The 17,249-nt window shown below is 37.9% G+C and overlaps 2 protein-coding genes across 2 annotated transcripts in view; one reads left to right on the top strand and one right to left on the bottom strand.

Annotated features, from left to right (window-relative positions):
- The window catches only part of micall2a (mical-like 2a), a 116,975-nt gene that overhangs the window by 94,120 nt on the left and 5,606 nt on the right, over nt 1-17,249 (top strand). The gene's annotated exons all lie outside the window — the stretch shown is intronic.
- The window catches only part of uncx (UNC homeobox), an 8,730-nt gene continuing 1,473 nt past the window's right edge, over nt 9,993-17,249 (bottom strand). Inside the window, exons 2-5 of the mRNA XM_081378727.1 lie at nt 14,766-14,836; nt 14,114-14,522; nt 13,489-13,664; nt 9,993-11,321 (exon numbers count right to left, since the gene is read on the bottom strand). Of these exons, the coding sequence (XP_081234853.1) occupies nt 10,314-11,321; nt 13,489-13,664; nt 14,114-14,372 (1,443 nt within the window). The 5' untranslated portion in view covers nt 14,373-14,522; nt 14,766-14,836 and the 3' untranslated portion in view covers nt 9,993-10,313. The remainder of the gene's footprint in view (nt 11,322-13,488; nt 13,665-14,113; nt 14,523-14,765; nt 14,837-17,249) is intronic.

Genomic DNA, 17,249 nt, shown 5'->3' with positions numbered 1-17,249 from the left:
CAAAACACTAGGCATCATACACTTGCCAACTTTGTAAATGGCTAAAAAAAAAAAAACTGGGCATCATACAATAAAAGACTGACGCTGTGTCCGAAATCGAATATTTCCCTACTATATAGCATGTGAAAAACAGTATGCCAACAGAGCAGTATGTCTGAATACATAGTATTCGAAAAACGAAAAACAGAAGTTCTTGGATGACCTCCTTCTTCCGGCGAGATTCTGAAATGTGCATTCGATGGACAATTTACTATCCCATGAGGCCAAGAGAGGGGATTTGTCAATGGAGGTGAAGCAACGCTGACGCTGGTAGGTCACATGATAATAGATAATACATTCATACTACACACATTCATACTAAATAGAAAATACTTTTTTAAATGTCGCAAAGTTAGTTCAAATTCAAATGAAAGACCTACTCAGACAGTATGTGATTTCGGACGCACCATGAGGATCACACACTACCTGACTTCAAGTCATTCCATTGAACGCCAAACTCGTGCGTTTACTTTGCGCCATGTCGGAATTAACGTAATTACAAGATTCCGACTTGTAAAAAGCGCTCACATCCTCTTAGAACTCGTAAACAACTTGTAAACTGGGAATTTTCTGAGAGCTCCGACTTGTACCACCTGACCGCTGCAGGTTAAATTTGGCATTGATAGTGTTGCCATAGAAACGCATAATTGATATAGAAACGCTTATGTCATCATCCAAAAATTACCACATGCGTGAACGCAGCATTATTTTGCCGTTGATAGTGTTGCCATAGAAATGTATAATCCTGAGACTGAGGAATGTGCTCCAAGTGGAACGTCACGTGTTGTCATCTCATAATTTTGGCAACATGGCGTGAACTCAGAAAAATACACACCTCATTGCTAGGAGATGAGACACGTGTTCTAAAAACATCTCAAAATATCAAACATGCTTGATAACCTCTGACTGGATGGAATCACAGTCTGAAGATGGAGAAAAAAAAACATGATGGGCCAATCATACAACAAACTCCAACTGCTCAAAATCTGCAGACTGGCTTTGACTTTTGGTAACAAGCGTTGACTTCCCCAGACTACAAATGGAGGCAACAAATCAGGGCAAAAGTTGTGTAGTATAAACCTGGCTTGAGACACAAGGTGGAGCCAGTTGCGTTTGAATTAAGGCTGTCAATCGATCAATTTTAGTCATTAATTTAAAGCTCCAATATGTAAAAAAAATTGACCACAAGAGGGCGCAGTTTCCAACAATAACAAAGGCGAAGCTTGATGACGCTACGAAGGAGGTGACGATGGGAGATGTCGTTTTTAATGCGTTTTCACCATCTAGCGATGTATCTAAATGGAATTAATGAATCATGATCACGGATGAGGTAATTTATTCGTATTTGTATTACCTGTATGTCTGATCGTATTATTTTATGTCATCATAATTAATGAACTGCAAGGAACGTGAAATGTTATGCTATATTATCCCGTTACAACTTACAGCTATTTGTCATTAATTCATATCTATTAAAATCATCTTTACTGTAACTATTACCTTACCTGCCTATCAATACACTCGCGAGAGCAGAGTGTCTGTCAAGTCCAAGATAGCAGCTCTCTCCATCTCGAAAACGCCTGGCCGATATTTATCCGGGTTTTATTTCTCTGTTTGTCACACAGTCTGCGTGTATCCGAATATGGACGCTTTCGTTTTGTTGGCACTTCAATACTCGCCAAAGTGTAATCGTGATCCATAACAGCTATAACCATACAGTCTATGGCTATAACGCTATAACCACCACTTCCGCATTTGACCATGTGATATTCCGGTGCGGTGGAATATCACATGGTCCACACCGGAAAAAAAAGATAGTGCGGACATTGCGTCACTGAGAGGCGACATTTCTTTTCCGGGACGGACAGTTATTTAAAATCGGAATTTCTCTGAAATAAAAAATCTTTGGAGACTTTTGAGATATTGTAAGTACACAACTGGAGGAAATATATCACACTGTGCAAGTTATTTTCAGAAATTTTATTACAAAATTGTTACATATTGGAGCTTTAAGCCATTTAGTATTACCATATAATTTAAAGCTGTACATTTTAACATTTATAGGCTTTATAAAAATATAATCAACTTTTATTTAAGTGAACTTAAAACAATCTTCACATAAACCCATTCTAATAAATGTCACATTTACCTGTGCCCTTAAATATATCAGGACTACTGTTGGCCCAGTCAGGGGTGCGTTTCCCGAACAACGACGTAACTCGCTGCTAAACTACCATAGTACGATGCATCGTTGAAGAAATCAACTAGCTAGTCACGACTGTTCCCCGAAACCGTATGTCGCAAAGTATTGTTCAACCACGTTGGTTTATGACGTCTCGCACGTGGTGGACTAATAACTTATTTTAATTAATCTGTTTGAGATCGAATTAACGCTAGATTTTGTCATATAAGTTACAGACATGGCATCTGAAGACCATTTCTAATTTTTCTCAGTTATTTTGCTTTATTACCAGACTCAATATTTGGCTCGCTCTTACGTAGTAGAGCACGTTCGCACATGCGCAGTCTTCAAAAACGGTGCTTTAAATCTCTTGACAAACTAAAAGACGTAAATTACATTTGTATGTATTCTAAATAAATAACACGGGTTGTACTGAATGTCAGCTTGCTTATTTTGCTAAAGATAAGGATTTATTCAGTCTACATCTCATGTAAACTAGAAACTATGCTTCTAACCACAGCTCGAGAGCTGTCGTTCCAACCACACAAGTTTGCGATGCTGTTTGCAAACGTTCGTTGGAACGATGGTTTCGGGAAACACCAAATCGTTGAACTATGCTGATAACAACGGAACTTGCGACCATAGTTGGCTAACGATGCTTTCGGGAAACGCACCCCAGACCGGTTCAGATTTTGACTTGCCTTGTCAAAATGCACAAAAAAGTAATTGTTTTCATTGTTTTTGACCCATGTAGCCTTGTAAACAGTGCTTTAAGATTTTCAAGTCTAACAGGTAGAGAAATTGAATAAAGCTGTCAAACACTTCACAGTCTTTACAACAAATTATAAATAAATATAGATGAATCATTATTAAAGCTACAAAAGCTATTCAGTCAAGATTTTCTCTTTTATTTTTGTTCTTTGATTACCCTTAATGACAGACAGCAGCAGGTTTATTAGGCTGCTGTCACTTTAAGACCTGCACATTTTCTCACAACTCTTTACTTTAATTTAAAACATAATTGAACTCATTTAAAACTGTGCTTGCAAGGATAGTTGACAAAACGGGCATTCCGGCATTACGTTCGCACTTTTGCGTCTTATTGCGCTTGAATGGTTTAAAAGCATTTGCGTGAATAAGAACTAGGTCATATAAGGTAACGTTAGCCAAAATATGACTGGAAAATGGATGCTGTGTTAATTGTATTTTTAATAAAAATCGGCGGAGTAAAAACTGGATAATTTCGACACCCAAAATGCAAAGAATTATTGTTTTTCTTCTTTTTTTTTTACTATTATCAGAATAAACTATCCCCTATTATTTTTAGTCAGTTGCTAAATGCATAAACTGCAAAAGTCTGAAAGTCCTCTTTGCTCCAGATCATGACTTATTTTATGGGCTACTGTAAATTTGGAAGTAAACATTACATTGGCAATTCTGTTTGATGCCGCAAGTGGCGCAGAAAATACACTCCTCACTTTTCATTTCATTTTGCAAACATTATAACAGCACTTCATGTGTAAACTGGGCACATGACATTATGATTTTTTGTAATAGCCTTCCTTTTGTTTGCATTATGAAGAAACAGCTCCTCTTAGAGCCTCTCTAGAGTAGTTTGATAATGGATTGAGAAATAGCTTTGACTCAATATCCTTCAAAGTTCACCTGAATTGAATAATTTTCCTTCTCCCTGTATGTCTCTTTATGATGCTGTGTATTCCACATCAGGTTGAACGGATCTTTTATGAATCGGACTAACTGTGTCCTCTCCATGTGAAATGGGGAAGGTTAATGCGGTTTAAGGTATAAAATAATTACCAATTATCCCAGGGTTAACTACACCCTTAGGCAATTCCTTTCATGTCCCGCTATGCTGGACTTGACCCAAATCAATGACAAAAGTTACCTTATAAATCCTCATAACAAAGTTTGACCTTAGCATGGTGGTGGTTGTTTGGAAGAGAGGAACAGAGAAAAGCTGCGAGTGATCTAGGGAGACAATAATAGCCTACTCTACTATAATGAAAAGCATAGTTAATGTTGAATTCAAAATGTCTGCACGTGCTAAAGCCTCCAGGAACAGAAGTCTTTATTCTGAAATCCAGCACCAGTAGATTTTTACAACGGCCCTTCAAACTGTCACTTCACCGTTATGTGAAGTCATTTTGATGTTAACAAGTTCTTTACTGAGAACATCAACGCATTTACACCTTCTAGTGAGCTGTGATGGGTTACATTAGCTTCACAGAATCCATTTTTAATGCTGCTCCCTTACCCTGTAGCTATATATTTTTAAATAAACAGCTGGATTGGTAAATGGTCAAAGGGGAGCTTATTTATCTCTCACATAACTAGAGTTATTTGTGACCCGTAAAGGGTCGACACTTACAAATAGATTTGGACAGTGTTGCCTTAACATCTGGAAACACTATTTAACTCATCCCATCTCAGGAAGTTTTCACACTTCACGCTTCATTAACCTCTAGGGTCTGGAGTCCCTGGGAAGACAGGGGAGTGAAACGCTTGTTTACACAGAGCCTTCTAAATCACCAGCGAGAGCTTTAGCCATCACTGCGGCACATCAGCGCAGGTGAGGAACATGCAGGTGCCAGGCTCTCGAGGATCCTTCCCACCCATCTCCATTTTCACTTCTAATTGATAATGAATTAGCTTTCGGGTGAGAATGAACTGCCAGTGTCAGTTCACAGTGAAGCACATTATGACTAGATTTGTATCTTACTACTGTCAAGGCCTGCATTTTGTGGATGCCTCATTGCCCCAGTTGTTACATGTTATATATATGTGTGTGTGTGTGTGTGTGTGTGTGTGTGTGTGTGTGTGTGTGTGTGTGTGTGTGTGTGTGTGTGTGTGTGTGTGTGTGTGTGTGTGTGTGTGTGTGTGTGTGTGTGTGTGTGTGTGTGTGTGTGTGTGTGTGTGTGTGTGTGTGTATGTGTGTGTGTGTGTGTTTCTGTGTGTGTGACCATGGACCACAAAACCAGTCACATTGGTCAATTTTTTTAACTTGAGATTTATACATCATCTGAAAGCTGAATAAATGTGCTTTCCATTGACGTATGGTTTGTTTAGCATATGACAATATTTGGCCGAGAATCTGGAATCTGAGGGTGCAAAAAAATCGAAACATTGAGAAAACCGCCTTTAAAGTTGTCAATTTATTTTCGCGATTGTGCTGCATTCACTCACAAAAATAAATGTTTTATATATTTACGGTAGGAAATTTACAAAATATCTTCATGGAATATGATCTTTACTTAATATCCTAATGATTTTTGGCATAAAAGAAAAATCGATCATTTTGACCCATATAATGTATTTTTATCTATTGCCACAAATATACCCGTGCGACTTGTGATCCAGGATCCATATATATATATATAAGCTCAGTGAATAGGACACAACTCATAATGCATGTTTATATATACTTAATATTAGCATAAAACATTTACATCATAAAGAATATTTTGACAAAAGGAATAAAGCTTCAGTTATTTTGTTCACATTTTTTACTTAATGAAGTACTAATTGCCTTTCTTTGTTGTGACTTATCAGTATGCATATTAAAAGGAGGAAAACATATTTTGCCAGTAGCGGTTCTGCTTTAATACAAACATTTTAGGCGGTTGAATAAGTTAAAAAGGTTAACAAAGTGTTGAAACTAAAAATCTACATCACAATGTAAATTATTTGTAACAAAGAAATTTGTTTTCATTATGATTTTGCATCATGCATGAGTAGTAAAATATTTTCACTACAATTTCATATTTGTTCAAACAAATAGCCTATAGTTTTAGTAACCTATAGCTATATTTTCAATAGTAACATTTTAATATAATGGATAATTTGTTGGAGCCTGAGGTCATTGAGAGCCAGAAAGATGTGCTGCAGGCTCCATGAATCTCTTGTTGAGATTGTTGTCATGGACCAACAAATTCTCTTTTGGCCAGAATTCAGTGGTTTATCAGATGAAATGTAGGTAATGAAACACATCTCACAAGGTGATAATTAGAAAAGAAGTGCAAAGCAGCAGTCACACAGGCTGTTAGATTTTTAATAACCACAATGACCAGGGGAGTTAGTGTTAACATTTGGGTCATGTTTATCATACTGACTTACACCGGGTCAAGAATATGTATGAGAAAAAAAAATAAAAATCGTTCAAATGGTAATACATGTGATACTGTTGTGAAGGAGGTCCATGATTTAGTGAGACTGTTTTAATGAAAAATCTTTGCTTTGTTAGTTTTCCTCATGGTACACCTTCTTACTGAGGATTGAATTTTCAGATTAAGCCAGCATGTGATGATAATAAAATGATAGAATTATTCAATTATAAAAACAAGTCTTTAAACATGCTATAGAACACACTAATGTAGATATGAAACTGTGGATGTATTACATTTTTAATCATTTGTTGATTGCATTGCTAAACTTAATACTAGGATTGCCCATTCTAAATACAAAGTGCATTATGAGTTGCTGTTTTCACTCTTTTAATTGCCCTCAAAGGGAATTATTTAATTACCTCACTGAAACTTCCCAATTCTTTCTAAATTAGAAGATGTCTGTGTGAAAACTCGCTTGCATTTTTGTTTCAAGCTCGGGACAAAAATCGATAATCCCTCATATTATAAGTGGGCGATTGAATCAAAGTTCAATCTTATTTCAATAAGAAGGAGTGTTGAAGTGATTGCAGGGACAGAGGAGTCTACCATTGGTGGCCAAAGAAAAGCAGTGCCACTTAGATCTTTCTCACAATCACTTAAAACGGTACTTGACATTTGGCTCCTATCCTGCAGCTACTCTGCCATGCATTTTAGGATTACTTTACAGCGTATGCCCATTAATTCACCGGCGGACTTCAACGCTCTTATCTCTGCCATGCAAACGCGGGATGGGGAGTATAACTGACATGTGCATTGTTTATTCACGATCCCGAAACTGATGAACTCAAGTAAGGTGTAAATAATTGGATATGTTATCACTTTGTGTTTTAGGTTTAATTTTCGTGAATTTAATAAATAAAGACGAGCTTTTATAAATGTTGTTTAGGCCTATGTCATTTAACTATCATTCCCAAATTTGTACGGCTGCCAATAGATTTTTTTTGTCTTTTGCAATCAAAAATATTGCCTTTTGACAAAAGGATCTGGTCCTCAATCGATTTTACAACACCTTACGATGGAGTTCTTCTAATTCACCCTCTTTTCGAGATGTAAAAAAAAAAAAAAAAAAAGTTTTATAGTCCAAAAGTGCAATATTGCATTGTCAAAGAATGTTGTCAAAGATAACTAAATCCAATTTTCGGGTTTAATCACAATCAAAATGTAGGCTATATAAATTATTATGAAAAACGCAAAAAGACTTCAAGTGAGTTTTGAGATGTTTAATTCCTTGAAGATTTATATGGAAAGCTATATTTCTCCAGCCATGTTAAAACAGTGCGGCCTAATAGAGAAGCAGAATATACAATCACTATTCGGTTGGTCTTGCACCTGTCCTCGAGGTATATGAGGCGCCCGAGTTTAGCTAAATATAATACAACAACAAGAAAAAAAATTTTTCTACGAAGCACTCAGGGAGGGGTTAAGACTGGGTGTTGCAAATGAGGCTCTTGAAATCACCTTCATAATTAATTGCGCGAATTTGATTCTATTAAATAAAAATAACACGTATTGAGGAACTCAATTAGCATTAATTAAGCTTGATATCCTAATTTGGAAAATGTGTTGAGGAAAACAAGCGTTTTCCGAGTCGTTTTACCCCTGATGTTGTTGAATACCAGCTTTCTGCCTTTGGGCTGCTTTTCTCTCCTCAGAGAGTTGAAAATGAGAAATGGAGATGGAATATCAGGAGGTGCTAAATTAGCTGCCTGATCTGCACTTATTGCTGCACACACACACCCCCATTACTTTGCTGTTCTCTCTCTCTCTCTCTCTCTCTCTCTCTCTCTCTCTCTCTCTCTCTCTCTCTCTCTCTTAACATTCCAGGCATGGCGCGGCGTCGAGATAGCAGATTTATCAAATGGGAAAATGAATGCATGATGATCAGTTAAATTGAAAATCAGCGCCTGCATGACAGCCCGACCTGACACCTCCGTAATTAGAAAGAAAAATGATGGCGTCCGATGCATAATAGAGCAAAAACAATTTACACTCTCCCATAATGATCCAGCGTTCAAATTGAAAATTTCTCCGGGTAGAAATTGAATTCATAAAGTATGATTCATGGAGGACACATCTCCTGGAGGCTGCCTGGGCCATATCGATTGATAGTTTGTCCTGAATCATACAGCGCGCTGCTTTCAGGCAAAAGCTTAACTACTTAAGCAAATCGCTAATTTCACCTTAAGGCCACCAGTGTGCAGCCAGCGATACTCCTATTCAGATTGCAAATGAATTAAACATGAACGCGCCCCAATAGGAGAGAAAGAGAAAAAAACAGCAGCAAATTGAAGGACACCTCCAGACAACTAACATTTTCCAAACACTTTCTTTTTTATATAGTATACAAAAGGCAGTTCACTGACTGAAATAGAGATAGCTATTTTATTCGGTTGACATTGAGATGGGGTATAGTCTTCAAAGACCCAATATGAAACGTGTATTAGGAATTAGAAATAGGCTAATTATTGTTTTTGTATAGGCTAGCAAATCTGGGCCATCATCATTTCAAAATATGTTCTCATTGATTGTCCTGACATCTTTTCTGCTCTTATCTTGCCCACCGTTGTGTAGTCTATTTGCCCTGGACGCCATATGCCACGTCTTAAATCTGTCTCTGGTGAAAATTATGTAAATATTATGAAAGAGACACTGGCTCAGAAATTCATTTGCGCCAGCCTCACTGATTATTTTCAATTTATTTGCAAATCAAGACCGGTGGAAGTGAGGCGACCAGAGGATGTTTAAGAAGAAGACAATAAACGCGCCCGTATGAGCAAAATTAAACACCTTGGAAAATGAAAATGCTAATTCATTATTGGTATTTAGCTACCGTGCAGTTGGGCTATATTTATCATGAAAATGATCGTATGCTTTTATTGCCTTCCTTTCTTACCTCGCCTTTAGATCTGGTCAACAGTGCTAATATTGTCAAGGCGCAGATGTCTGGGAGCCCCCACAGGGTCCCATGGGACCGCCAACCCTATTAGAACAAATGTGTTCTGCTATTGTAAATAGGCACGTTTGCTTCGCCCGTCCTATTACAGCCGACGCATGATCAATAGGCTGATAACACAGGAACATCAATATAAGCGACAGAACAATGAGGGATATCATCGAACATCTATCTTAATATAGCCAGCTACAAGGGCCCTGACAAAGTGAAAAGCTCATGAAAATTCCGCCCCACGAATTCCCATCTCCTATCCAATATGCACAAACACACTCCCAGCTGCCGGGGCTATTATTTTCGTATTTCAATTTGACACCCCAGCCTTTCATGCTAATTCTATTATTCTTGGAAGTTTATGTGATTTCATATCACTAGAAATCGGTAATGTATTATAACCCTTTGGGCTAAAATAAACTGAATCCCTGCAGTAGCCACCGGGAAAATAATTACTTTCATATCAAAACTCTGCAGGAGTCGAACGGGTCTTTTCGCCTCCGGCTCGTAACCTCATTTCAGTGTAGCTTATAGATGAATAAATTTGTTAAAGCAATACACAAAATACAACACAGGGTTTGGGAGAAGGAGCTCCAGCCCACAATATAAGCTCTATTTAGGGCCATACACGCTTAAGTTTGTTGTATACAATCGATTTATTTATGAAAAACTTACATATATAAATATCTTAATACTTTGTACAACGTTTGAGGTTTTGTCTTGGTTTTTTTTTTTTTTTTTTTTTACAGTTTCTTATACAGGGAGCTGCTCCTATTTGTTTAATAAACATTTGATAGCCCACCACATACACAAATTATTCACACAGATATTTCCCCTAATCAGAATATAAATATGTCAATGAAAACGATACGTTTCGATATGTCGACTTTTTTCCTCTTCGTTTAATCTGCCGAGAAGTGTCGTGCGATATCGACACGCACTTCAGTTTCTATTATCATATCATTTATTCCATATCGACGTCAACTGAGTCTTTGTCGGTGTCCTTGTTGGTTGTCGCTGATTCTGAATTTTGTGGTGGATAGTCAGGTAACGACTGCTCCCTTTTTTCCGACTGTGGAGACTTTGGATCAACGAGGTCTAACTCTATATCTTGTGGGCATCTTTCGTTACAGCTGCCCGTCGAGTGGCCGTTAATGGTAGTCTGTGGTGAACTGCTCTGTGGTGAACACGACATGTTGCCCGACTGACTGACCTGGCCTTTGATTGCTCGCGCGCCGCTGTTGTTTACACTGTTGTCCTTGGCGTTCCTGTGTCCTAGGTTTCCAGCAAATGAACTGTCAGTAGCTGGCCCTTTCTGGCCATTTTCGGCATCGGGGCCTGGTGCTGCGCTCTTCAGAGCAGTCTGTGGAACAATGAAACCGAGAGGTTGTGTAATAGGGTACAGTAAAAAATGTCCTTTCCCTATCAAAGGCCGTGGTGTCGGTAGTGGGAAGTCCATTGGCGGCTTGCGCCTCGGCCTGGAGTCCGACAGAAGGCTTTCCACGCTAAAGGGATTGAGTTTTTGAAGAGTGGAAGACCTACTGTTGGAGCACAGGTTTGACTGCTGACCGCTGTCGGATGAGTCCAGCTCGGATCCATTCGCGTCTTGGTCTGCATTTCTTTGGTTCTGGAGTTTCTGTGGAGTTTGGTCGCAGCTTGGTTGCGTTTGGTTTCGGCCCATGTCGCAAATGCTTTGTTCACTGTCCGTTACTTGTGACAAGCCACTGTCACTGTCAGATCCTGGGGTGTGAAATAAGTCCCCGGAAATGAGTTTGTTCTGGGACTTTAAAAGCCTTCTTTCTTGTTTCCTTTTCTTCTTCTCCATCCTCTCTAGTTCTCTGCGAGCAATTTCCTCTGGGTCCATTGGCTCGCCACTGCAGGTCGTCGGATGAGAGTTGTGTGCTGGTCGGCCCGGCCCTTTCTTCGTGTTCTCCTTTTTTCTCCATTTCGCCCTTCGGTTTTGAAACCATACCTAAACACGAAAAAAAAAAAAAAAGACATTCATTTTCATGCCATTAAAATAATGCCAATTATGAAATAGACCTAGGCTATATATAAAAATATATTCCTTCTTTTAAACATAGTATAGATTATATGCATTTAATAGATCATTCATTTACATATTCATTTATACATAGGCTATATAGGCCCTATACACTTATACCTTATATAATGTTAGTAGGCTACACTCAAAAAAATAATCTGTTGAACGAACTTAATTAAATTAAGGAAAGGTTTTCCACGAAATTGAATTACATTTGTCCAACAAAATCTAAATAGTTTGAAATAATGTGTTGTAATCTTGTTGTATGAATTTAAATTAATTTAGTCATTCCTGCTAGATAAAGTTTTGTCGGGTTGACTACATTTAGTTTTTGACCTGCCTTAAATAACCAACATTATAATTTTAGTTAATTTGACTCTATGGTCACTTCTAATGATAGACACTAGTGTTCAATTGAATTATTACTTGTGCAGGTCTGTGAGCAAGGTTTACACAGTGTATACTGAGTGCACACAGTCTGAACATGAGGTGTAATGCACATATAGCATAATACTGAGCCCACAGCCTAAACACAGTCGCCACTCTTCTGCAAAATGGTAACCACAAAATTCAAAAACATTACAGAAAGTCCTCTAAGTTTATAACATAACTGAACATTAAACACTAACATTAACTAACAACATCTTTCCATTTACTGAAAAACACATAAAATAACACTTTTTCCCTAAATTGACCCTCTTAATGCAGTCCCTTGCAAAGCATGCTGGGAACTACAGATCCACTGCCCGGTTAGATTTCAACAACAATGATTCATGTAGTTTTCACACAAATTAATTAGGTTGATTGAACACAATTAAATTAAGTTGTGACAATATTAAACAATCGTGCTACTTTGGCTTATTGTAATTAATTATTTTAACAAGAGGCCAAAATTATTTTTTTGAGTGACATCCGGTTAAGACGAACGAAAAATATTCATGTTGACTCAATTAAAAAAAAATTGGTAAACCAAATTTTAAAAAAATTACATTGATTACATTTAATGAAATTAAGCTGGAATCATTTCTATGAAGGGTTGTGTTGTATATGCTCATTTTAATTAATGAAATTGAACAAAGAGCTAAAATCATTTTTTTGAGTGTATATAACATTATAATATGCAATGCTGTAGTTAAATATTGTGTGATAGAAAATTTATTTTCTTTTTTGTTTTTTTATGAAATAGGCTACTAAAAATAGAAAACATTTTGCTAAATTGTGCATTGCCAGTATGTTTATAGAATGTTGTTGGCTATATTTAGGATTGAATATGTATTATACGTGTGATATTGTTAAAATAAATTGAAAATAGGCCTGTCTATAAAATGAAAATAAAACGCAATTAATGCTGGTCTAAAAGTAGGCCGCATCCTAAAAAATATAGGCTAAATGAATTACATTATACGCTCCATAAATGTTTAGGCAAGGAGTTTTGATAAATAGGCCAAATGTTTGATTCGATTATTTCAGACCATGATAACAAACGTATACGCCTGACAGGCTATTTTGCGTAGCGAAATCTGAACAGAGCAATGTCTTCTGATCACAAACATCCATCACATTTTAGTAATATTTTATAAGAATTGTGAACAGTTCATGTAGCCTATCTTTTCAACCGATATCACAAAACATAGCCTATCACCCGACTTTAGGCTATGTAAAATAGAATCATAAAAATACATTTTTTAATGATTTTATTTAATCTTAGTTCAAGTCGGTATCTTGATTTGTTTATTTCTGCTAACAGTGGGGCCTTGTATAGTCTACAAAATACATTATAAAACAACAACAACAACAACAAAAGACTATTTCGTCCACAAACACTTGCCGTTTTTCAAATAATTTAAACTCTAAATAAAAGGTTCCTTAACCTTAATGAAGGTAATTTGAAAACAGAAGCATTTTCAAAATTAAGACATTGTGTGTTTTGTACAAAAACATTTCATGGAGAGAAAGATACCAAAGCAGAACTAAAAAAAATAAAAATAAAAAAACAGGGTTAGCCTATTCATAAAACCGTATGTGTTCACATCTTTTGAATTGATCTGTTTAATAACGGCACACAAGACATGAAAGATAAATTCAGTGTATTTACCTGCACCCTCGATTCTATCAAATCCAATCTCAGAGCAAGTGCTTCCCTCATGAACACATCTGGATAGTGACTTTCATTAAAAGCCTTCTCTAATTCTTCCAGCTGCCAGCCAGTGAAATTGGTACGAGTTCGTCTTCTTTTACAACCCGGGCTATCCTTCTCTGGATCTCCCGAATCTATGTGAGAAACAATAAATTAGCATCGCTCGTAACTTGCACAGTTCTGTCCACCAAAACAGTTGGCCCACTAAAATTCTTCGGAGTGTTTATATTTCTGCATACATGTGTGAGAAAGGATAGCGAGAAAAATGAAAGCCATCAGTTTTCTTTTCTCGGCAAAGCAACAATAGCAAGAAAATTATACGGAGAGAGGAAAGTAGGCTACGTCCTGTCAATAATTTTGTAGAATATTTTATATTAGCCTCTCTTCCTTATTAAAGTAAGTCTGCCTTAATTCCAATAAACTAGCATGATGAGAGAACCCTTTGTTTTGTTTCCCTGGGTTATTCTTCCAAGCTTTATGGAGGAGAAGAAAAAATCTTTGTTTCACAACATGACACAAACACGCTTTCCTTCGTCCACCAAAGTCCCTCATGCCAGTTTAGGACAAGTGTCTGTTTGCTTACCTGTCAGTTTGTACTGTTGGTTATCTCCATTCATCCCGCAGCCAGACGACAAGAGATGGTTAGAATTCACCACAGAAGCCGCGCACGAGCCGTTAAGTAATCCGTCTATTGAGAAAGGAACCGCGGCCGTGGATTGAAGTTGATGACCGGCTAATTCGTACACATGATGGTGGCTTAGATGGTACGGGAAGCCCACCATCCCACCGAGCGAGCCTCCGAACTGGGCATGAGGTGGATCCAGTATCCTGCTGTCCATCATCTCCCAGGCAAAAGGAAACGACGTCTGGTGGTTGGTGATGTGAATTTAAAAAACATGCAGCGAGAGTGGCCAGCGAGGAGGGGACATGATGTGGAGAGTAGGATGAGCTGTTCTTTATCAACACGAAGCTTCCAATAATTAGCTTAGGCTCTGGGAATTTGAGACCAATGAGAAACGTTAATCGGCGCTGACGTCAGAGACGTAGTCTGAAAACGCTTTCCATATCGATTGCTAATTAAACCTGACATCCACCTCAATAAACAATATCAGAGCTGTCACAACAAGACAGGAGGGCTTTGATAAGAACTACATCACGACTACACAGGGGGCCTTAGAGGGAGAGCGATCAGATTTGATACACAGTTAAACGCTAAATAGACACTGAAATCTCACCTCGGACTGCAGCCACACAGAGCGTCGGATTCATCACCGTTTGAGACAATGTCCCTCTATTCATCTCGAATCTTTTGCACACACAAACAAACACACACAAAAAAAGAAAAGAAAACGAGGAGGGAAACAAACACACAACCGTACCGATTCGTCAAGTCGAAATGTTGCCATGTGAACAGGTAAGATTGCTAGTGCAATGCTGACAAATTGACCGACCCACTGTAGCCTATTTATTTATGTGGCGATTTTATAGGCAACTTGTCACAAGTTAATCGGAAGATATTCGTCAAACAGAGCTGTCAAATTTAACTCCGAACTACAACCAGACGCGTCACGAGTCTAACACAATGCTTTTTATAAAAAAAATAAAAATAAAAAAAAAAGGCTGAAAATGACGCGAACCTACTCATTTGATGTGCCGGAGGAATAAATGAACTTTTAATTACACGATAGCTAATTAGAAGACACTCGACATTTAACAGAAAATTAGATATATTTCCCCTGCCATAGCACTCGTGTAATTAATGTCATTTAAACAACTGATGTAGCTACAAATTGCGCGCGGCTTATTTGTGGTCATTGTGTATATAATATCACGCATGCTTTAAATTACAACATTTGCTACACCTCCGAAACAATATTGGTTTATTAATGTAAGCAGCTCTCCCATGCATTAATTACTATTTTATTGCAACCCGACAGTGTGCCATTAAGGGGGGGGGGGGGGGGGTAAATAATTAGTAAATAATTATTTAGTCTATCATCGTTTTATATTCTGAAAGGTCAGGTAGCCTAGAGGTTGGGTGCACTTTAATCTAACATTATCATTAAGCAACCTTGCATTAATGTGTGTGTGTGTGTGTATATATATATAGCCTTCACTCACACACACACACACACACACACACACACATATATATGTATATACACACACACACACACACACACACACACACACACACACACACACACACACACACACACACACACACTAATTTATGCAAGTGAAGTGCGTTTTTGAGAATGGTGATCAATCCCACCGCTTTAAGAGGACGTCCTGTCCCCCCTTCTCATTACAGAGAATTAATTCGACTTTATTTGGCCAATGTCTGGAGTTGTCATAATGTTAATCTGAGTTGAAATTTCGCTCCCCACTCATTCCCTGACCCTTGGCACTCGGATTGGCGTGTTGTAATAACCCGAATCTTTCAACAGAGGCCCTGATAATTGTTACCTTATTAGCATGCAAATTGTTTAATTAATATTATTATGAGGAACTATATAATCCGTTCGTCTCTTGACCTCGAGCCCAACTAGCACCCCACTGCATTTCCATGTTTAAATTTTAATGAACCCTTTAAAAATGTCTCAAGATCTAGCCTTTTATCCCCCTGTCTCACAAAAGCTGCTTTTAGAAGTTTAAGGAATCTTTGAATGTTATTTTCTTTGTGCCTTAAACTTATTTTTATCATACTGTACACAAGGATGAATAATTCGGTTTATTCAGATCCCCTTTTGAACATCAGAATTCTATAATTGCAGCTTTGACAGTTCAGGGCGCGGTCCCGTCCTGGCGCGATCTTAGCTCAATGAAAAGCAGCCCTTGACACGCGTTCCCGGGAGACATTGCATTTAAATCCGTTTTTCTACAACCAAGTGCCATTGTCAGATCCTAGCTTTAATTAACCCGATAATAAGACGAACACGACTTGCTTTCAGGGCCGTTGTTAGACTGTCTGATTTGCCATTTATTTGGATTCTGCAGTTTCATTCACAAATTAGGCAAAGGGGCACATTTATAAATTATGTCTTAGATTGACCACAGACAAATGTAACATTATTGTGTATACTGGACATCTAATTTGGTTTGTTAAACATGCACGTTTATCCATTCTCAATTAATCACAGGGTGTTTACCTCTTTATTTATTAGATTTCAGTCATCTTAAGGCCAAAACAATCTATTTGTGTGCAGTGCAAAATAACTCTAGAAACTGGCTATGGCTTATCCAAAGTCCACAACTTTATTATATCAATTCTCAGAGAAAAGGACTGAGTCAGGACTGGACCCAGCATCCACAAAACAAACACGCATGCACCAGTTACACCCTTAGAGTTCTCCTATATGCCTGGAACCATTATAAAACAGGGCAGAGGCTATCTTAAAATCCCAACAAACCGTACCCCAAGATGTCTTCTAATTAGCAGGTGGAATTTCAGTTACAGGAAGTTATCTGTACTCAAAAGGACGTACTGAAGCGTACACCTGAGCAGAAGAACCCACCCAAAGCTACCCTTGAAGCCATGCCTCTGGCGAAAAATGAGTATGTGCAATCAAGTAGACGTCACTGACCCCATTAACAGCAGGTGTTCAGATGTAACGCCTAACCAAACAAACTAATCGAAGCGCCCATCCAACACCGACGCCCGCATCACTAACATTACATAAAATCAAATTCATTTTTAATTAGGCTAGCAAATTAAT

Source organism: Scardinius erythrophthalmus, assembly GCF_964197995.2.
Source record: "Scardinius erythrophthalmus genome assembly, chromosome: 1".
NCBI classification, from domain to species: domain Eukaryota; kingdom Metazoa; phylum Chordata; class Actinopteri; order Cypriniformes; family Leuciscidae; genus Scardinius; species Scardinius erythrophthalmus.
The sequence above is the reverse complement of the archived record's forward strand: the minus strand, read 5'-3'. Positions and strand labels throughout refer to the sequence as shown.